The 22,979-nt window shown below is 37.6% G+C and overlaps 1 protein-coding gene across 2 annotated transcripts in view; it reads left to right on the plus strand.

Moving 5' to 3' along the window:
- The window catches only part of KLHL7 (kelch-like family member 7), a 55,649-nt gene that overhangs the window by 5,013 nt on the left and 27,657 nt on the right, over positions 1-22,979 (plus strand). For both annotated transcript variants that reach the window (XM_012659437.1, XM_012659438.1), the window contains exons 2-6: positions 11,536-11,638; positions 12,523-12,616; positions 12,881-13,005; positions 20,294-20,469; positions 22,697-22,871. In XM_012659437.1, the coding sequence (XP_012514891.1) occupies positions 11,536-11,638; positions 12,523-12,616; positions 12,881-13,005; positions 20,294-20,469; positions 22,697-22,871 (673 nt within the window). The remainder of the gene's footprint in view (positions 1-11,535; positions 11,639-12,522; positions 12,617-12,880; positions 13,006-20,293; positions 20,470-22,696; positions 22,872-22,979) is intronic.

A 22,979-nucleotide genomic window follows, 5' to 3' on the forward strand; every position in this document is an offset into this window, starting at 1 on the left:
AACTCCTGAGCTCAAACGATCCACCCACCTCGGCCTCCCAGAGTGCTAGGATTACAGGCGTGAGCCACGGTGCCTGGCCTAGAACTATCTAACTTTTAACTTTCTACCACCAAACCTATAAACCTATTTTGGAACTTTCCCTTTTTTATTTTCGTGTTGCTACAATGGAGATGCTACCTCTTTTTCTATCTAAGGCTAGTACTTGTTCCTAGGCTTTGGGTTCCTGGATACCAGCCTCAGAAAAGTTATGCTGTTGGTTATTCCATCTTTGTTGAGTATCTTCTTCTCTGCTGGTTTCTTGCCTTCGGCATTTACACATGTTTTAACTTCTCCAGCTTTTGAACCAAGCAACCACCAACAAATTCATCCCCCCATTCTTAGTCTCAACATTCTCCTCTAAATAATACCTCTCTGCTCATGTCAAAACCAAAAGTTTTAGGTAAAATCACTACCTTTCTTTACTCACCATTTACTTATTCCCCTACTTCAGTTTGGCTTCCTAGCTCAGTCATTCAAATGAATACTTATTGAGAACCCACTGTTTTGCTGGAGTCTGGGGCAGCAGTGGTAAGCAAAACCTGACAGTCCCTATCCTCAGGCAGTTTATAATCTAATAGAAAAGTGAGAGTCAAGTAATCACAGAAATACGTGTAAAATTGTGACAGTGGTAGGTATTATTAAGGAGAATAACATGATACATCGAGGGTGTATGCATAGGTGATTTGACCATCAGGAAGGTTTCCCTAAGGAAGCGGTAATTGAGAGCTGGAATAAAAGTAGTGTTAGCTAGGTAAAGATAGGAGGGAAGAACTTCTTATGTAGAGGGAAAAACATATGCAGAGGCTCTGAGTTGGAGACTGATTAAAGGACAGCATGACCGGAGCACAGAACATGAGGGGAAAGATGGTACCAGATGTAACTGGGGAAATAGCTAGAGACCTGCCCATGCATAGCTTCCTAAGTCAGATTAGGGGGTTTTGCCCTTATTCCAAAACCCTTGTAAGTATGTGTGCAAGTAGGGGTGGGTAGGTAATGTCTGTTTTTCTTTTGAAAAAGATGGCTTACTACTCTGGTGAATGAATTAGGGAACTCTCAGAGTGGTGCTGGCAGACCAAATAGGCAATTGTTGCAGTAGTCCAGTGAGACATGGTCCTTTGGACTGAGGTGATGATGGCAGCAAGCAGCAGTAACAATGAAGAAAAGATGATACATTCAAAAGATTTAGGCGGTAAAATCAACAGGACTTGGTGATGATAACTACCATGTGTGATTGTGATAACTAAATTAGATAACCAAATTAAGATAACTGAAAATATAACCTGGTAACAAGTAAGATCTCAATAAATGTAGCTATTTTTGTTTCTGTTGTGATGCTAGTGGTTGATTGGAAACTGAGGGATTCAATACAGGGTGTCGTTTATGACCTCGAGGATTCTAGAACACATAACTAGATGAAGGACGAACTATTCACTGAGAGTAGGTACTCAAGAAGGATCGAGGTATTGGGGAAAGGTTCGTAATTTGTGTTTTAGATATGTTTAGTTAGTGATGCCATTGGGACATTGACTCATATATGACAAGTTGACAGGTCTGGAGAGTTGTGGGTTAGAAATGTAACTTTGAATTATCTACATACGGAAGATAACTTCTTGATTGAAGCTGTGGGGAGTCAAGAGTCTAGAATAAAGACTAGGGGATAAGCCTGTAAAGGAGATGAAAAAGGAACAGCCAGAAGGATAGAAAAATGAGAGTTTTGAAAATCAGGGAAGAAATTGTTTCAGAAGGAGGATCGCAGAAGTCAGGATGGCCAAGTTATCTAAGGTGCTGCACTCAGCAGCATAACTGCAAATTTTGAAGCCATTGAGAGGTCAGAATAAGATTAAAACTAAAAATGCTTATAGCAGTAGGAACACAGAGGGGTTTGTTGACTGCAGTGAGAGTTATTTTGATTGTGAGACAGATGGGAGTCAGATAGGTGTGAGCTGAAGTGAGTAGAATATGAGGAAATTGAGACAGCTTTTTTGAGAAATTTGGCCCTGAGGGGAGTAACGAAGTCAAATGAAGGTTGATTGTTTGGTTTTATTTGTTTAAATGGGAGAGAGATGAGTGGCTTTACACTTGATCTTAGCCAAAAGGCTGAGAAGTGATAGATAAGTGCCTTTAAAAACTAGTGGGAAAATCCGTTTTAGATGTAGAGGTTGAATATATATTAGACAGAATGGGTAATTGATAGATAATTCCTGAGATGAGATCCAAAGTAAATGTGATACAGTTCCTCTTCCATAAGAAGTGGGAAGGAGAGGATTGGTAGGTAGGTATGTTTGGAATCAGAAGAATAAAGGAGTTTCTATCCAAAGACTTCTGTTTTCTCTGAGAAATAGGAGACGAGATCATCTGCTGAAATGGGGGTGGAAGAAGCTGGAGGTTGAAGAAAGTAGTCTTTGTGAAGAATGGAAATGGTTTGAGGGCTGACAATGTTTTTGTTTTTTTTGTTTTTTTTTTGAGACAGAGTCTCACTGTGTTGCCCGGGCTACAGTGCCGTGGCGTCAGCCTGGCTCACAGCAACCTCAAACTCCTGGGCTCAAGCGATCCTCCTGCCTCAGCCTCCCGAGTAGCTGGGACTACAGGCATGTGCCACCATGCCCGGCTAATTTTTTCTATATATTTTTAGTTGTCTGGTTAATTTCTTTTTATTTTCAGTAGAGATGGGGTCTCGCTCTTGCTCAGGCTGGTTTTGAACTCCTGAGCTCAAGCAATCCGCCTGCCTCGGCCTCCCAGAGAGCTAGGATTACAGACGTGAGCCACCGCGCCCAGCCCTGACAATGTTTTTGAAGTTTCCATTGAGGTTGTCATGAATTTATAATGAATATTCATCCATAACCTGGCCTTCAGAGCTCTATCTTTTGTTTTTACCTGAACAGGAGGTAAAAATAAAGAGGGCAAAATGGGCAGGTTGCCGAGGAAACATTTTTATATTACTTGGTTTAACCATTCTTCTTTTGGGTCCCCAAATCTCTAAAGTAGCAGAAGCCACTAACAGACCGTTTGCTGAAATCAGAAACAAAATTTTTGTAAGTAAATCATTAAGCATAATATTGAGGGCAACCTCTTCCATTTCTTGGTTGCCAGGCTGTTTTTCTGGCAACAGGGAAACTATTTTGTCTGTATAAATTATATGAGGTCAGCTCATTTGACAATGGATTCTGCTACATAAATAAGGTTTGAAAAGCACTGAAATAAAAGGCTTTTTCCTGGAAGGAGAATAGCGTGTGTGTGTATCTATCTGTCTGTATATGGTGTTGGAGGCAGAGGTAAAGAGACTGAGGGAATTGGAAGAGGAGAACGTTTCTGACTTTGACTCAAAAGAAAGGAAATGGGATATCTTGAGGTCATATCTGTCTCACTTCCTAACTTTGCCCAGTGAAAGCATAGTTGCTAATCTAATTTAGAATTTAAGACAGTGCTGTTTTATTAATGTTGAAGTTACTCTGTTAAGAACTACATTCTTCTACTTAAGGGCTCCATCCGCTAAATAGGACAGGTAAGATGTGTCTTATGATGGACTCCATAAGCTGGGTTTGGGCCCAACCATCTCTCTCTCTTCTCCCTTGGGAGGACATACGAATATGCAAATATCAAGATTTAGATTATTGGGATATGCAGGGATGATTAAAAGGCATATCTATATCAGCTTCTCAAATAAAACCTCATTTTTCAACTTTTACTAGAGAAGCACTGCATATGCGGGATTAGCAAGTATTTGACCTTTGGTCAATAATGTGTTGCCTCATTGATCAATAAGGTGATGTCTCATTTGGCTATTGATTCTTATATAAACTCCCTGAGTTGAGAGTCTCAGAGGGTCAAATGGTAGGATTCAGACACCATAGCCCTACCCTAAAGCCCCAACACAAGTTAGCTGGACCAAGTAACCATAAGTTCTTATTTCCAAGTTTGCCTTGTCTTGGGGTTTTCTATTTTCTTACTAGCACAGGGAATGCTTTGTTCTATTTTAAATGCTTATGTGTCTGATCTCCTCTACCAGTAACTGTTCTTTTGTTTATCCTCCAAAGACCAGCTTAGGAGATTGTTTAAATTTTTACCCTAGAAAGCTTTGAAATAGGTAAATATCCATTAAGTTAGCACTGCAGGCTGGAAGTTTACTGCCATTTCCCATCTTGAATTTTTCTAAGCCAAAGTGTCATTCATAGCTCTCCAGATACTCTGCAGTGAACCAGTGATGGGTTAAAGCACTCTGTCTTATTCTATGTTAGCAACATAAAATCCCCCAAATTTGACTGTTTTGAACCCTCTCATTATTAAATTCCCACATCTATGCTCTCCCTCTGTGTTAAAATTAAAGGCAATTGAATTCCAAATATCAGCTCCCCCTGGTTTCTTGTATTTCTCAGTCTCTTCAGCCAAAAAATATTTGCTTAAGTGTTTGGGTACAGTCAGGGTAGCTTCTTCAGCAGCTGCAATGTGGGCTGTCTTCCACTGGAAAGGATTTAGTTAGTTTAGCACCTCCACAGCTGAATTTCTCCAATTTCAAGGTAATTGGTGACATACTTTTTCAGTATGTCAGAGGGTCCCTGGGATTCTTAAAATTAGCACAGCATTGGCCGGGCGCGGTGGCTCACGCCTGTAATCCTAGCTCTCTGGGAGGCCGAGGCGGGCAGATTGTTTGAGCTCAGGAGTTCGAAACCAGCCTGAGCAAGAGCGAGACCCCGTCTCTACTAAAAATAGAAAGAAATTAATTGGACAACTAAAAATATATATAGAAAAAATTAGCCGGGCATGGTGGCACATGCCTGTAGTCCCAGCTACTCGGGAGGCTGAGGCAGGAGGATCGCTTGAGCCCAGGAGTTTGAGGTTGCTGTGAGCTAGGCTGACGCCATAGCACTCTAGCCGAGGCAACACAGTGAGACTCTGTCTCAAAAAAAAAAAAAAAAAAAAGCACAACATCATCTCTACCCCCACAGACCTAAAAAGACGTAAGCAAATTTCCCAAAGAAGAAAAAAAGGTCTTTTGGCTTTGACTTTTGGCTTTGACAGGTTGAGGTTGCTAGTCTGTGTTGGCTGTCTATAATCTATAGACTGAACTCAGCTGGGAGGAAACATCCAGCAAGAGGTTAATAGGGGCACAGTTTACCATCTATAGAAGAGAGTTCATCTATGCATAATGATGCTTCTCAAGCATAGGACACATTATTTTTCTTGGGTAATTGCTAGAAATTTTCCAGAGTCAGAGTGATATATTCAGCCATCACGTCTCCTAGAATTTCCCTTCTTGCCCTTTTGTCCACACTGCACATTTAAAGCTTGATTTTAATTTCTTTTTTGAACCCCATCTTCCTGACAACCCGGTGCTGAAATGATTGAGTTATATCTACTGACAAAGCCCGCCCTCCTTTCGAAGAGAAGAGTGATCCACGTTTGTAGCAGGCAGTTCTGCAGAGCAGTTTGTGGCCTTGTATCCTCTACAATTCTGATCTTCCTGGTTATTCTGCACATCTGTGTCCCCATTATGATCCTGTCATGCTGTGAAATTGCTCATGTCTATATGCATCCTGTCTCTTGGAGGAGTCTTTCTTCCTTTCCTCTCCATTTGTCTCAGCTGAAGAATGACTTTAACATTCCTTTAAGGCCTATTGTTCCATAGGGACCAATATGGCCTTTACAGCATGCTCCTCAAAACCTTGCCTCTCCTCAATATTTGAATTTTCAAGGCCTTGCAAACTCAGTGGCAGCAAACATGTTCCTTTCTGTTACCTATTTGTGTCAAAATGGGATATGTCTCTAGTGTCTAGTTTTCCTCTGTTGTACATTTGTTCCTTTTAGGCAGCCCCAGCTGACTTGTTAACCTGCTTAAGTTTGATCTTTTCCTTTCTATATCATGTAGAACATTTCTTAGGTTAGAATACTTTCCTTCTTTTTCCTTTCCTTTTGATTTTGTGCCCAGATGTTTGTTTTGATGACATATTACACTTCTTCCTCTAATGCCTTTCCTACAGAGTTTCCCATGGAAAATAAGAGGTTCCATGTGTTCAGGATCGATTCAGTTACTGCCAGCCTTCACCACCCTCAGAAAGTTAATTCCAATTATGGGAAGTCCAGCATCTACCTTAGGACTGGACTATTTTAGGATTATTTGACTTCCCGTTAATGTGATCTAGTACTCTCCCTTAGAGTCTTAGTTCCACAAACTTCGTATATATCACACCTGTCTTCCCGTCAATAGCACCTTGAAAATTACTTAATAATACAAGAAATATTCTATTACTGATTTTCCTTTTCAGATCTATCAGAACTTATTTAATCACCCATTATGGTTGTCCCAGTCTTAAAGGGAAGTCCTCTAAGTTTTTAAAAAATTTCTTTAGCTTTAAGAGGAATTTTATAAAATTTTCTTAGATCCAGGCTTTTTCCGAGAGAGCTGTTTTAATCTGCTCCTGAATTCTTACTTTCTTCTTCCGTTCCTCTTTGGTCCATAACACCTTCCTTGAATGAATAACAACAAAATTAGCTCTTTTTTTCTTAATCCCATCTCTTCAAGGGCAGTTATACCAATATGTGTCTCTTTTCCTATTCAAAGCTATTAGGCCTGGCTTGTTATACATTTCCCTTAAGGAAGGAAATCCCCCTCTCACTTTCTCTGGGAGTCTTCCCTTGTTTTTCTTTCACTTTGCCACGTGCTTTATTCTGATTGTATGTATGTTTAAGTTCATCCTGTTTTTCTTTGCTTTTCCGAACAAGCATAATTCCTAGAGATCTTTTTTTCTCTCAACCTTTGGGTTTATTATGGCTTTGTTGAGAATTTTCTAGTAAGTCAATTCAAGATGATTTATCCTATATATATAATAAGGGCCCCATTTCCCTTTATCTTTTCAGTGATTTAAATCCACCACCCAACTATATAGTTGAATCTACAGTCCGCTCAGGGATTTTATACCCACTGGCAACTTGCAGTCACTCAGGGAAGGACTGATTGTAGAACCTTGTAGACAAGCCACATAAACCCAAAGGTTAGTCATTCCTCAGTCCTCTCTTTGGGATACAATGAAGAACAGAATTTGGGGCTGTTGATTGCATGCCTTCTACTAGTGAGAGCACATACTATTAAAAGCTAAAAACTCATAAAATGCTTTAGAGCTTACATGGACCTTGTTGCCTTTTACAGTCCTGACTGGCAAACTCAATAAAGAGCAAAAGGTCATTGTACCAACAGATGCCTAAAGTGCCTGGCTGTTTTGGGGTGAGCCTTTCCTAGAACCAAAGGAATCTTCCTGCAAAAGCCCCCCAAGCTTGCAAGCACTAAAGCTGCATCAAAGTCTCTGTCTTCTGTGATGCTTGAGTGTCTATACTTACAGATTTGAGAGGCTCTTCGCTACTGGTTCTGAATAATTGAGAAGTAGACACAGAGACAGATAAATTAATGGTGAAGACAGACTGGAGGATGTGGCTTTGACCTGAGCATAAAATTGGGCTTCCTGTTATTTCTCCCCTAAACTAAACTTACCCACCCCATCTGAGGCAGAGCAGCTGATTTATAGGAACAATCCTCCCCTGCCCTCAATGAGCTATGTCCCAATTTGGGGACAGACTTAGGGAAGAAGAATGAGCCAGGAGGCCTGGCTGTGTGTGGTCAGTGACCTCTACCACTCTTGTCCATCCTGTAGTCTCTCTTCCACTCATGATGGATGGAGAAAAGGACTGAAGCTTCCTTCCCAGAGGAAGAGGGAGTTACATTAGAAGTGAAGAATCTAATATTTTCCCTAAATGATTAAGTTATCTCTGTAACATTTTTTTCAAATATCTCTCAACACATTATTTTAAATTAATAGACTTTATTCTATAGAGCACTTTTAGGTTTATGGGAAAATTAAGCAGAAAGTACAGAGAGCTTCCATTTATTCCCTCACCTCCCTCCCCACAGTTACCCCTATTATTAACATTGTGCATTAATGTGGTATTTTTGTTAGAATTGATGAGTCGTTGTTACATTATTATTAATTAAAGTCCATAGTTTACATTAGGGTTCACCCTTTGTGTTGCACATGTTATGGGTTTTGACAAATGAATAATGACTTGTGTCCACTATTATAGTATCCTACAAAATAGTTTCACTGCCATGAACATCCCCTGGTCTCTACCTTCTCACGATGTTTTTGAAATGATATCCTTATCACATATCAAGTTCCCACTAAATGAAGATCCCTCATATTTCTTACGTTTATTTCTCAATATTTAATTATCTTGTTGCTTGAGATTTTTTCTCTTTTGTGTTCCTTTATGGCTTATTGCATGTAGGGTAGCTAATTGCTTTTTCATATTTATCTTATTTGTGTCTGGCTATTTTACTGACTTTTCATGTTCTATAGTTGTTGAGTTGATTTATCCTTATTTTCTTAATGATTTGCTAAAATGTCCGAAACAATGTTGAATAATGGTAACGACAAGGATATGTATACCTTTTTTCAAACTTGAATGATAATGCCTCTGCTGTTTCACTATTACATGTGATGTTTACTATTGATTTCTGACAAATGACTTCAGTATACAGACACATCGTTTTATTTATTAAAGAGTCTCAGGAAATTAACTTTTAATTTTATCACACACTCTTTTGGCATCTATTGAAGTTTTTCTACATGAAGTTTTTCTCTTTTAACCTATTTATATAATAAACTACAATAATAGAGTCATTGTTCTTGACTTCTTCTTGCATTCCTAGAATAATATTTGATTAATGCCCTTCTGGATTCAGTTAGCAAGTAGTTGACAGATGCATAAATAAGTCCCTAAAGGAAGAAAAAAGTACAAAGAAAATTTGATCAAAATAGCACCTGGCACTTTAACTGGCATATTATAAAGAAGACAGCAAGGAAGCATAACAAATAGCATAAAAGAAGATAGCATATATAAGATGAAGCATATTATAATAAATATGAAGGATTGAACTAAACCCTACTAAAAATTATCTTAGATGATAAGAACTTCAAACTAAGTCATGATGAAATCTATGCTGTTCGTAAGACCTAAAGATAACACACATAAATATAACAAATACAAAGAACAAACAAACAGAGGAATTTCAAGTTGGGTTTTTTTCTTAAGTTTAACCAGTGAACTTTTATTGTTCAAAAGTTAGTTTTTTTGTTTTTGTTTTAGGTTTCTCACTCTTCAGCTCATCTAGGACTTGTTATCTCTCATATTCTCCAACTTACCTGGGTCTCTATCTCTTCCTATTTCTTGTCTGTGACTACGCCTCTTCCAAATTGATATTATTGAAAATTATCAGTCTATTATAGTCAAGTAAATGTACCATTCGGATACAAAAGGCTCATCCCATTTCACCCACACGCACAGAACATTAATACTTAACTGGAGATCAATCTTAGACTAAAACTCAGTTGGCTTTACAAAGATCTCCATTTCTCCAACTTCCTTTAGTGCCTATGAATTCACTTATAAACTATTCTTGAGTATGCCTTGGAAATGTTTTTGCTTAATTTTGGTTTAGCCCTGTGTCTGTCTGTTGTGGGTTTTTGTTGTTGTTGTTTTGTTTTTTTTTTTGAGACAGAGTCTCACTGTGTTGCCCTGAATAGAGTGCTGGGGCATCATGCTAGCTCACACAACCTCAAACTCCTAGACTCAAGCAATCCTTTTGCCTCAGCCTCCCGAGTAGCTGGGACTATGGGCATATGCCACCACGCCCCACTAATTTTTCTATTTTTAATAGAGACGGGTCTCAGTATTGCTCAGGCTGGTCTCCAACTCCTGAGCTAAAGCAGTCCTCCCACCTCGGCGTCTTAGAGTGCTAGGTTTATAGGCGTGAGCCACCGCGTCTGGCCTAGCCCTATGTTTTATGGAAGTTTTCATCAGTAGCCATAGATTCCTCTCCTATGAGAACCTTATGATCTGATACAATCTGATTTGCTTGCTATTTTCTTCCTCTTCCCTCTCCTTGCTTCTTCCCCCTTTCCTCTCCCCTCCCCTCCTCCTGCCCTCCCCTCTTCTCTCTCTCTCTCTCTCTCTCTCTGTCTTTCTCTTTCTGGAGTGCGCAACTTGATCAGCTTGTTTTGGTGGTAACCAAATAGTTAGCTTAGTTTTGCTATTTGGTATGTTTTGGTGTGGTATATACAGAATCATCAGAGAACTATGCATACTCTGTACTCCCTCCCCATATAAAAGGAAATGAAAATATAAAAATTTAAGACACTATGGAATAAAAATAGCTTTAGCTGTAAGTAATCTGCATATAATTTCTAAGCAATAGTCTATAGGCCTTATTTTTTTTAAATCTTCAAATAAGCTGTAAAAATGAAATTTTATGCATTTCTTAGCCTGCTATTTGGGGCCCATTTTCTCTCTCATTCTAAACATTACCATTTTCGATTTTTATTCACAAAGTAATAAAGTCGTGATTTATCTATCGGAAATAGTAATTTATCTATCAGAAACTATATTAATAGTTTTTATAGTAAAGCACTTACAATTTGCAAAATGCAAGTCCTCTGAACTGCTAGCCCATTATTTAGATTTGTGACTGACAGATTGTTTTTTACTCTAAATATATTATTTGCCTCATATTCCCAGTGCCGAGGACAGTGCTTAATACATTGTAGGCACCAAAGTTTCTGTGAGCCTAACCTGTACATTATATCTTTAACTTCATTAAGAAATCGAAGTTTTATTTGACAGAAAGGACACTTATTTTCCTTTAAATTCATCTATAAGGGTTCCAGTAAATCTTAATTTTCTTCTTTAATATTCCATTTTCCCCACATTTTTATGAAGTATTTACTCTAGAGCTGCCTTCTTTCAGCAGCCTAGAGTGACACTATTTTGGCCTTGGTCAGAAATCACAATTTAAAACTGGCTGCTATCCAGCTTCTATCAGAAGTGCATTTGAGAGAAGTGTTATTTAAGGAAAGATTGCTGAAGGGGCATTCAGTTCATCCACTCTGTGTACTCTGAGTTATTTCTGTTTGAAGTTAGATCTATGAAAGCTACTTTTTTGGGAAATGCAGTTGTATGCTCTGGATTTTATCAAGGATAGATAATTGAAAAAAAATCATATAAAAACGGATTGCTGTGTTTGAAAAATTATCAGGGGCATTGATACTGTGTCATTTAATTTGTCCCAGAGAAAGCTTACCATGAGAAATATCTTAGAATTTGTATCAGAAAGAAAATTTTGGTTTCCCTAAGGGGTTAGTAGACTTCTTCGTTTCTGATTATGAGGAACTTTTTCTCTTTACTAGTGGGAAAACTCAGTGCCAAATTTTGATCTACATGGCAGCAACTCTATAAGTTCTTCCTAAATATGTCTTAGAAAGAAATTCTTTGCTGGAAAAAGACTGGATTTACATAGAAAATAGTGATAAAGCATTTGGCAAGCACCTGTTTATATATAGAGGGGGGGGGAGAGAGGGAGAGGGCAGGCAGGCGTGTGTGCGTGCGAGCACGTGCACGTGAGCTAAGCCGGTACTAGTGAGCCCTTTTAATTTTATATATTTTTCTTTTGATTAGAAAACACTGTGTGATGTGATCCTCATGGTCCAGGAAAGAAAGATACCTGCTCATCGTGTTGTTCTTGCTGCAGCTAGCCATTTTTTTAACTTAATGTTCACAAGTAAGTATCTTAAGGTAAAACATGCCATTACTTTTTCTATAAAAATTAGGTGGAGTCTAAGTGAATATATGGCATTTTTCCTAGTCTTTAAAGCACTTAAGGCCATAGGACAGTGAAGAGATTGAAAATGGTCAGGTGATGATTGAGCAAAGGAAAAATATCCTTTCATTAGACCTAAGGGCCTGATACCTTTATTGATGGAGGTACAGCTTCTGCTTTAATTCTCAGGGTTTTCTTCTTAACCTCAAGTAGAAAGGCAAAGGAGCAGATAAATCTTATGACATTATATCTAGCAAGTTAAACCGAGAAAAAGAAAAAATGAGATATAGCATATTGTGCAAGAAAGAACCCTAGATTTGGAGTTGAAAACTGGGTCCAAGTCCTGCTTCCTCTACTTAATACTGTTTTATGAGCTTGATCAGGTTATATAATGTGTCTGCCTTAAGTTTTCTCTTTGGCGCTGCAGCTACCTACCAGCGTTTTTAGGAGGAATGAGAGCTTTGCAGGTTATAGATATATATATACATATAATTGTCATTGTTCACATAGATTTGTTTCAACTACATCAGAGTCATTTTGCTTGTAGTGATTTAAAAGAGTGCTTAAATTTTAGGAGTTGGGGAAAAACTAAATCTAGTTTTATGTCTGTTTATTTGGGCTTTTTTTTTTAAAGAAGTATACAAATTCACTATTTTCTTAGATTAAGGCATATATCAAGTATGGAAAATTAATTTGCATTTATTACAATAATGTTGGGATTGCTGAGATATTTCCTTTCAGAGAGACCTATCCTGTTATTCCCCATATTTAACGTGGCCTGGAATGGTCTGGTGCCTTGGTTAAACTTGTACTGATGCCATTTATGTTTCTTTTCTTCATTTTAGCTAACATGCTTGAATCAAAGTCCTTTGAAGTAGAACTCAAAGATGCTGAACCTGACATTATTGAACAACTTGTGGAATTTGCTTATACTGCTAGGTGAGTTAGAAAGGATCATTTTTGTTTTAGACAAGTAATGTTGAGATCTATCTTCCATGGCAAAGCATTGTTGTAACGAATTGGTGTGCTATATGCTCTTCAGAAGGAAAAACTGCAAGGATGAAAGAGTTTAAGGATCCTATGCCATACTAACTCAAGTTTAATTTTTTGTTTAATTTTGGGGGCTGGTAGAATACATTCTACAGTAACATTTAAATAATAAAAAATAATTGGGAATTAATATTCACTTTAACTTATTTGCAGAATTTCCGTGAATAGCAACAATGTTCAGTCTTTGTTAGATGCAGCAAACCAGTATCAGATTGAACCCGTGAAGAAAATGTGTGTTGATTTTTTGAAAGAACAAGTTGATGCTTCAAATTGTCTTGGTAAGAAATATCGGATTTCTGTTTTTTCAAAAAATCCCCAATGTGTACTTTGACAAAAAAAAAAAAAAAAGCATGGTTATAAGTTTCCTCATTTAACCTTAAAGACATTGTCCTCTAGGATGTTTTCTAGTAATAAAATTTAAGAGGAGCTTAGAGAGATGCATATTAACCTGGACAGCAACAAGCTTATTAAGTATTGTATCAACATTTTCTAAAATATAAAATGGAATTTATGATGAGTTTTCGTGTATTTAGGACAAGGAATAAGGATTGCTCATGGTGGTTGTAGGGTATATGATAACATAAATATGAGTGTTTGCTTTTATTTAGGCACTTATGATATGCTAAGGTCTGTCACTGATGAGGAAACTAAAAGTATGTAACTTGCCTGAGGTCACATAGCTAGTGTATGAGAGAACTGGGATTGGAATTCAGGTAACTTGATTCTTAACTACTGCACCATGCTGCCTCTCCACATTGTCAGATATGTTGTTTTATACTAGCAAACATAAAAATCTTAGATTATAAGCTAGGATACTAATTGAGGAACAGCTAGAGCACTCCATTTTGAAGCTATTAATAAAGTATTTTGTAGTTTATGATAGGAGAAGCAGAGAAAGTTGATCAGAGTTTTCCAGAATATGATATGCTTTTCACCAAGAGATGAACTTTAGTGGCACATGAATGAACATCCAGATCTTTGTACAGTAGTCCACTCTTACCTGCAGGATATATTCCAAGACCCCAGTGGATGCCTGAAACCTTAGATACTACCAAAACCTATTCATGCTATGTTTTTTCCCATATGTATGTATGATAAACCTATGATAAAGTTTAATTTATAAATTAGGCACAATAAGAGATTAACAACCATAACTAATAATAAAATAGAACAACTGTAACAATATGCCAGCATCACTACTCTTGCACTTTAGGGCCATGATTAAGTAAAATAAGGGTTATTTGAACACAAGCACTGCAATACCAGCACACACTGTCTGATAACCAAGATGGCTATTAAGTGGCTAATGGGCAGGTGGGATATACAGTATAGATACACTGGACAAAGGGATGGTTCACATCCTAGGCCGGATGGAGCAGGATGACACAAGATTTCATCATGCTACTCAGAACAACATGCAATTTCAGACTTACGAATTGTTTATTTCTGGAGTTTTCCATTTAATGTTTTCAGACCACAGAAAGTGAAATCCTGGATAAGGGGGGACTACTGTAACAACATTTTCCTACCCTGGCTGTGATTCATAAAGGAAAGAGGGCTGGAGTGGGAATGCTAGAATAGCAGGGAAGAAAGAAAAGTGGAATCAAGGAAAGTATAAAGAGAGGCTGGAGAATCTAGTCAATGCTTAGATTTTTGCCCTAGGGGAAAAGATGAGGGGTCCTGATGTGGCAGGAAGGCAAAAGCCGGGGCAAAGGGCTCTTGGAGATGCTTGAGAACTTTTGTAAGCCTCCTCTGTCCCTCCTTTTTCTAGGCTTCCCTCCTTCTGGACACTATAGTACTCCTTCATGCACATACCCACACTGAAAGTAGAGAGAGAAAGATCTTGGAAGGCAAGTGGGAAGGGAGCAGAATAAATTTCAGTGGGTAGTAAAAACCAGAAGAAGGGAATAAAAATAAGACTTAGCCTAATATCTAGAAAAGGAATTGGACTAGATGGAGCAGGAGGAGAAACAGCTGTGCAGGTGAATTTTTTAAAGGAAGCCATGGGTCTATGCATTGAAAAGATCCCTATATTGGGAAATAAAGACTGGCCTCTAATCCCATCCGTGCAACAGAGACACTCTGATGTGAGTCCCTCCATCTCTCTGGGCCATAGTTTGGGGCTCCATTCATCAATAAAATTTATATTCTTGAGATTTAAGCTTACTTCCCATTACATAAATATTCTCACACAATGTATTATAAAAAGGTAATTACTTTAATGAAGTTTTTAGAAGGTGATGGTTTAAGTATGTTTCCCTACCTCGTTAGCATTTTAAATGTCCTACTGAGGTGATTCAAGTATGAAGAAAAATGGTTTTAAAATGGGTAGGAAGTAGATATGGTGGTGCAAAGCATAATGTGGAATTTAGAGGAAGTTTGTGCTAAGTGTGTCCTTAGGCTTTAGGCTTCTGAGAAGACAATTTAGTAGTTTTACCTGTGGATACCTTCTGTCATTGTTTACAAAGCTGGGAGGAAAGATAGCCCTGTAGCCTAGAAAGGAGCCTGATTCTCTGGCTAAGCCTGGAACAAAGACAGTGGCGCACCCAGTTGAGACAAGTGCAACAGCTTGGTAACCAGGGGAACTGTTTCTGCCTGCTTTCTGTTTAGTTCTTAGCATGGCTCTCACTGCCAGCTGATTGGAGAACTCCTGTCTTAGGTTTAACCACCTGTCAATTCTCTTTTGCCCAAAAGATTCCAACAATCTGACTCCCACAAGTGCTAAAGGAACCCATGGCAGTGGTTGGAATCAGGCAAAGAGCATTAAAAGTTAAAGGAAACGCAGTAGTTTGAGGAATAGAAAACCAAGCTAAATAGCCAAAATGAATGGTTCATGTAAGGCAAATTTATTGTAAGAAATGGAATGGGACTTAAAAACAGAAAGGATAGGATGTATTTGAAGGGGAATAAACTCATGATTTTCCAGTTTTTGACACTCAATTGAATTGAAAATAGAATGGATGTTCCTAAAAATCAAACAAAAGATCAAACAGAGGAAGCTGCCTCATGATACAAAACAAAAATGCCAAGAAAAGGAAGCCATTAGTGAGAAGATAAAAGAAAGACATGGGAGGAAGATGCAGGAACACTAATGCGAAGTAGGAGTTCCGGAAGGAACGGATGGAGGAAAAGCAACAATCAAATAGACTTATCTGGACTTAAAAAAAACTAACTTTCAGACTAAGTTATACTGAGTACTGGCCTGATCAATGAACTTAGATATATCCTTTTTCACCCCCAAAGATCAAGAGAGAACTTACATTTGGGGTGATGAAAGTGTCCTGAAACCAGATAGTGGTGATGGTGCTACAACATTGTCATTGTAGTAAATGTCACTAATGGTAAATTTTATGTTATGTGTATTTTACTACGATAAAAAATCAATATAAAAAAGAATTTACAAGCTTTCAGAGAGAAGCAGTATGGTAGATTACAAAAAATGATCATCAATTCTTTCCTTCCATATAAGTACAACCCTTTGAGATGTGACTTTGCAGCTCCTCCCATCAGGAGGTGTTTTCCTCCCTTGTAATCTGGGTGTGGCCATGTGACTTGCTTTGGCCTGTGGGGCATTAGCAAGTGTGATGTGAGCAGAGGCTCGAAAAATGCTTGTGCTTTGGGACTTGCTCTCCATTGCTGCTGGGAACTCTTCTGCTGCCATGAAAAGAAGGCTAGAGATCATTTGGGGCAGAGATGAGCTGTCCCAGCTGGTGTCCCTAATACCAACCGGTCTACCTGTTAAATATGTGAATGAAGCCAGTCTAGACCATCCAGCCCCAGCCCAACAACCACCTAGCCCAGATCAGAAGAACTAAAACTTGACCCATAGAATTATGAGAAATAATACATTTTTGTTATTATGAGCCACGAAATTTGGAGGGGTTATCTTGCAGCAACAGATAACTGATATAACAGGTTACTTAGAAAAGAAAGAGAATCAGTATAGGCATTAATCTTTTTTATCTGCAACCTGAAGTTAGAAGATAATAGCACAAGTTTGCAGATGATAAAGGGAGAAAAAAAGAATTATATTTCAAGGCATCATCATCTGGGATATTGCCAGGAAACAGTGTATAATCACCTGTGTCCCTTCTGAGAAAAGTGTTGGAAGAAGTACCACAACTAAGTGAGAAGTAAAGAGTTCAAAATAAGGATGTACTGGTTAGGTTTATTAGTCGCAAGCAAAATAAACTGAATGTTGCTGGTTTAAACCAAGAGAATTTATGGAAAGGCTGTGAGTAACTCACAGAATTGCCTAGAAATCTGAAAAATCAGGCTTAGAAAAAGAATAAGGATTTGGATAACACAAACTTGTTTAGATAGATATCACAGAATGTTTTACCCAGTGAACAGAGAACACAAATTGTTTTCAGACACCCTTGGAGTTTTGCAAATACTGCTCTCCAGCCATAGAAAATCTGGAGCACCTAAAAGAGAAGAGCTACAGACCACATCCTCTGATTACATTGCAGTAAAACTAGAAACTAACTATGAAAAGGCAGCTGTTTCCTCTCACCCCATTCTGAAAACTTGGAAATTTAACCGAAGAATTATTAATAATTAGAAAAGTACTTTTAAAAGAAGTATTAAAAAATGAATTTACATGCTCTATAGAAACATATAACAATAAGCACGTAATAAATCAAAACCTTTGGAATGTAACCGAAGTATTTCTTAGAAAAAAATTTATAGTCTTCAAATGTTTTCCAAATAAATGAATTTATTATTCTTTCTTGACTTAAGTATACTACTTCAAAGAGGTAGGGAAGACTAGACTTAGTGGCTCTCACCTGTAATCCTAGCACTTTGGGAGGCTGAGGCAGGAGGATCACTTGAACCCAGGAGTTCAAGACCAGCCTGAAAAACATAGTGAGACCCCATCTCTACAAAAAAAAGAAAAAAAAAATGAGCCAGGTATGATGGGTCATGCCTGTAGTCCCAGGTACTCGGGAGACTGAGGCAGGAGGATTGCTTGAGCCTGGGAGTTTGAGGCTATACTCCAGCCTAGATGACAGAGCAAGACCCTGTCTCAGGAAAAAAAAAAAAAAAAAGGTAAGGAAAATAATTTTGTAAACACCTGATGAAAGTAGAAGAAAATATCCTTTAAAGCATGAATTAGTGAGGTAGAAAAATCAAACTAATAGACTATAGACTTGGCTAGAAAAACAAAAGCTAATTATTTCAAAGAACAGTATAAAGTAGCCACAAACTGAGCAAGTCTGTTCAAGAAAAAAAGATCAAAGAACATCAAGAATTAGAACTGTGGGCCGGGTCCGGTGGCTCACGTCTGTAATCCTAGCACTCTGGGAGGCCAAGGCGGGTGGATTGTTTGAGCTCAGGAGTTTGAAACCAGCCTGAGCAAGAGCGAGACCCCGTCTCTACTAAAAATGGAAAGAAATTAATCAGACAACTAAAAATACATAGAAAAAATTAGCCGGGCATGGTGGCGCATGCCTGTAATCCCAGCTACTCGGGAGGCTGAGGCAGAAGGATTGCTTGAGCCCACGAGTTTGAGGTTGCTGTGAGCTAGGATGACGCCACGGCACTCTAGCCCGAGCAACACAGTGAGACTCTCTCAAAAAAAAAAGAGAACTGTGGCTATGAAAGGAAAAGACAGTGACCAAAATTGTCTTAAAAAGCAGAAAACCTGAAGCCAATAACCACAGAAACAATTGAAAAGGTAAAGATCTGTTCCTAGTTAGTGCTCCAGGCTTGAAGGATTTATGGGTAAATTCTACCAAGCTTTCAAGGATTAGATTAATGCTTATGTTATTTAAATTGTTGTAAATCTATAGGAAAGGTAGAAAACTTCCCAGCTCATTCTACTAGGTAGGATTACCATAATGCCATCATTGGATGAAGAACATGTGTGTGTGCATGTATAAACACATAAAACTTCAGACTAATTTCACTTAAAAACATTGATTTTTATAAATGCTTAAAAAAGTCAGCAAATTAAGTCCGGCAATGGATGTATTATAAAAAAGAATACCCCTCTGGTGTGGGATGGTGATAGTGGGGAAGGCTGTGTATGTGTCACGACAGCAGGTGTATGGGGACTCTGTACTTTCCCTTCAATTTTGCTGTGAACCCAAAACTGCTCTGAAAAATAAAGTTTATTCATTAAAAATAATACTTTGTGATCACATAGGATTTACTTCAAAAATGCCACAAAGGTATAATCATTTCAATGTCGAGAAATCTAGTAACATAATTTACTGTGCTAACAAGCTATAGGAGAAAAATGAATACTTAAAATTATAGCAACAGATTCTGAAGGCACTTTTGTTATTTCAGTACCAATTTCTGATGTTGAAACAAACATAAAGCCATAAAAACAAACATAAAACCCTTAAAATAGAAATAGTTCTTGGTAAAAATATCAGAAGTATACAGATGTAGCAGACTTTTCACCATGAGCTTTCAGCATGTGATGGTGAGTACATTTTACAAAGGAGATAGAAAATGCCAGCTAATCTGACAAGTTGGTTAGCAGGCATGAGTTATGAGAACCATTATGGTATAAATATGAAGGCATTTTTATATCATTATAAAATGATTATCTCATTATCTAAAGATCAACTCATTATCTAAAGACAACATAAACTTGAAACATGGAAAATCAAATATAATGAACTGAAAAAAATTCAACTTATGACTTAGAAAGGAGGCCTGCCTCAAGATCACATACCAAAATAATTAGCGGCTTTACATAGAAGTGGGGTTGGCAAACTTTTTCTGTAAAGGGCAGGATAGTAAATATTTTAGGCTTTGTGGGCCACATGTGGTCCTTATCTCTTCTTCTTCTCCTGTTCCTCTTCCTCCTCTCTCCTTTCCCCCTTCTTTTCCCTTTCCTCTCTCCTTCCTTGTTTTTTTTCAAACAACCCTTGAAAAATGTAAAAACCATTTTTAGCTGCTGACCCTACAAAATAGGCTGTGAGCTGGATTTGGCCCACGAACAGTACTTTGCAGACTCCTGATATAGAACATAAGTAATGAATTAGGGGGAAACTCCATCCAAAACAAAAAATCAAATAAGAGAGGCCTGGATGGGAAATGTAGAGGGTTTGTGTGAAGAAAATTGTGTATTTACATTGAGGATCATGAAAAATCTGAATAAACACTGAATAAATGTATATCTGAATAAATTAAATAAATAAACATGGTATGTCATGTTCTTAAATGGAGTTCCTCTGTGTTGCAGAAGTCAACTGTCCCCAAAGTAATCCTAAAGTTTAGTGCAGTTCTAATTAAAATCACATCAGGATTTTTAAAAGTAGAATGTGATAAGCTTATTTATGAAATCATTTGCAAGAGAAAATATTTAATAGTATCTAAGAAGAATTTGAAAAAACATTGAAGGGGGTTTCTTCTATAAAATATCAAAACCAGCCATTCATAAGACAGTGTAGTATTGGCACAAGAATAGGCAAATCAATGGAACAGAAAAGGATACAGATATTTGAAATTCATTCAGTCTAATTTTCCTAAAGTCATGCTTTATCTTCAGTATATACTTGGTTCTAAAAATGATTTTCTATTCCTTTATTTTCTTTCTGTGTTTAGGTATAAGTGTGCTAGCAGAGTGTCTGGACTGTCCCGAATTGAAAGCAACTGCAGATGACTTTATTCATCAGCATTTTACTGAAGTTTACAAAACTGATGAATTTCTACAACTTGATGTCAAGCGAGTGACACATCTTCTCAACCAGGACACTCTGACTGTGAGAGCAGAGGATCAGGTGACTAAATGGACTACTCAACATTTTTCTTAGTAAAAATGTCCTTATCGATTTCTTATACCTCATGTTTAGTTACATGATAAGGGAAAGAGTCATATTAGGAGAGAATTTGTTCTTTAACACAGTATTCCAAAGTCTATTTCATAGGAACAGTTAAGTCCTGGGTGCTTATAAGGTCTTTGAGAGAGAGAGACCACTTGGTAGAGATAACCACTGGGTACCATGGTAGGCACAACAGTGTTTACCCCAAAGATCCCCTCATCCTAATCCCTAAAACCTGTGAATATGTTACTTTACATGGCAAATGGGACTCTACAGATGTAATTAAGTTGAGGATCTTGAGATGAGATTATGAGGTGGGTCTAGTGTAATCATAAGGGTCCTTAAATGTGGAAGAGGGATGTAAAAGGAGGCAGTGTCAGGGTGATCCAATGTGAGAAAGACCTGACCAGCCGTTGCTGGCTTTGAAAGTGGAAGGGGACCACAAACCAAGGAGTGCAGACAGCTACTAGATGGTGGAAAGGCAAGGAAATGGTTTCTCCTATGGAGCCTCCAGGCAGACACCTGGATTTTAGCCCGTTGTGACCGGTTTTGGACTCTGACCTCCAGAACTGTCAGATAAACTGTCAGAGGTGTAAGCTGGGTGGCAGGCATCTGGGAGCTAGGTAGGAGAATACTTTGATATGCAGACTCACTTTATTTTCAGCCCTACATCCTTCTCTGTATTTTAAGCCAGTAAATTTGTGGTAATTTATTACAACAGTAATAGGAAATTAATATAGGCATTATAAGGTCATATGCTTTGAGTTACTTTTGTTACAAAGATAAAAAGTTTGAATTAAGCTATGTTATTTTTCCCTGTTTTCTTCATGGCCCAGAGTATCAATTTGCAAATTAACAGGTTGGACCTGGAGGACCTAAATAGACCAAAAAAAAAGAAAGAAAAAACTCAACCCAGTTCTGTGATCAAAATTAACTGACTTATATACAGCATGAAAAAGGAAGAAGTAGTAACTTTAGAGAAACCTAACAAACACTACCTACACATGGTCAGGGTTAATATCAGTGATAAAGCATGTTGAAGGCATGCACACTTGATGTAGTGAGACTGGCATGTCACCTCTGTGATTATTCTCCCAAAAAACTGACTCCAGTCTAATGAGTAAAATATTGAGGGACATTCCACAAAATACCTGACCAGGTATCCTTTACGGGATCATGGAATAGAAAAATAACATTAGATAAAAACTAAAGAATTTCCCCTCCCACCACCAAAAAAAGGTATAGATTTTAGTTAATGTGTCAGTATGACTTCATTAGTTGTGACAAATGTGTCATACTAATGTAACACCTTAACAGCCAGGTGCAGGGTATGTGGGAACTCTGCGTTATCTCTGCAACTTTTCTGTAAATCTTAAACTGTTCTAAAATAAAAAGTTTATTTTAAAAAAAGACCAATTCCCACAAAAAATTAACTCATAGGGAGATCAGATCTTCAGCTTTAGTAACACCACCCCAAAATTAATTCATTTAGCTCAAACATGTGTCAGTGTGGTAGATATGTGTGTATTTGAAATAATTCGTTTTCAATGTGTTTAAATTAATGATTTATAAATTAAATGTTAATTAACTTGGGCTTATTCAATGCAGTTAAATGAATGCTACAGTATTATTTGGGGGACCAATTCTTATATAAATATCCTGCAATTTACTTTGAAAGTAGAATTTTTATTTTTAATGTTTCTGGAAAGCCGATAAGTCTGTCAGTTAATGCAAGCATATAAGATTGAAATAAAATCACAGGTGACCTTCATATCTCCTGGGGTGGAAAGCCTTTTAGGAAATTAACCTGTTTTTCTATATGTGTTGATAGATAGGAAACTTGCGTTGACCAATAGATTTTTTCATTACAATGTATATCATATCTTATTCTGAAAAGAAAGCTATATTTTGTTTAAAAAATCATAAATTCAGGATTCTCCCTATCATTAAATTATGTAGTAACGGTTCTTAAAAAAACATTGCCTACAAGACTCACTAGAGCAGTATGTAAACTGTTCTGAAGTATAGGCAGATGTTCAGAGATGAAAGCAAATATCTGAATAAAACATTAGGAATAAGTAGTTGTCTCCTTATAAGGTTCTCCCCCTTCAATGTGAGAGTAAACATAGGTAATTGGAAATGTTTCTGCCATCTAAGAATTTTACTATGCTGTTTTCCTTCTTAGGTTTATGATGCCGCAGTCAGGTGGTTGAAATACGATGAACCTAATCGCCAGCCATTTATGGTTGATATCCTTGCTAAAGTCAGGTTTCCTCTTATATCAAAGAATTTCTTAAGTAAAACGGTACAAGCTGAACCACTTATTCAAGACAATCCTGAATGCCTTAAGATGGTGATAAGTAAGTTGCCTTAATATCCATTTATAACCTGATCATGTAAGCCAGTTTCTTATGGGCTTAAAACCATATTTAGAATGGATCAGATTCAGTACCCAGATTCAAGACTTT

This window comes from Propithecus coquereli, unplaced genomic scaffold (genome assembly GCF_000956105.1).
Source record: "Propithecus coquereli isolate 6110/MARCELLA unplaced genomic scaffold, Pcoq_1.0 Scaffold61, whole genome shotgun sequence".
In the NCBI taxonomy this organism is placed as follows: domain Eukaryota; kingdom Metazoa; phylum Chordata; class Mammalia; order Primates; family Indriidae; genus Propithecus; species Propithecus coquereli.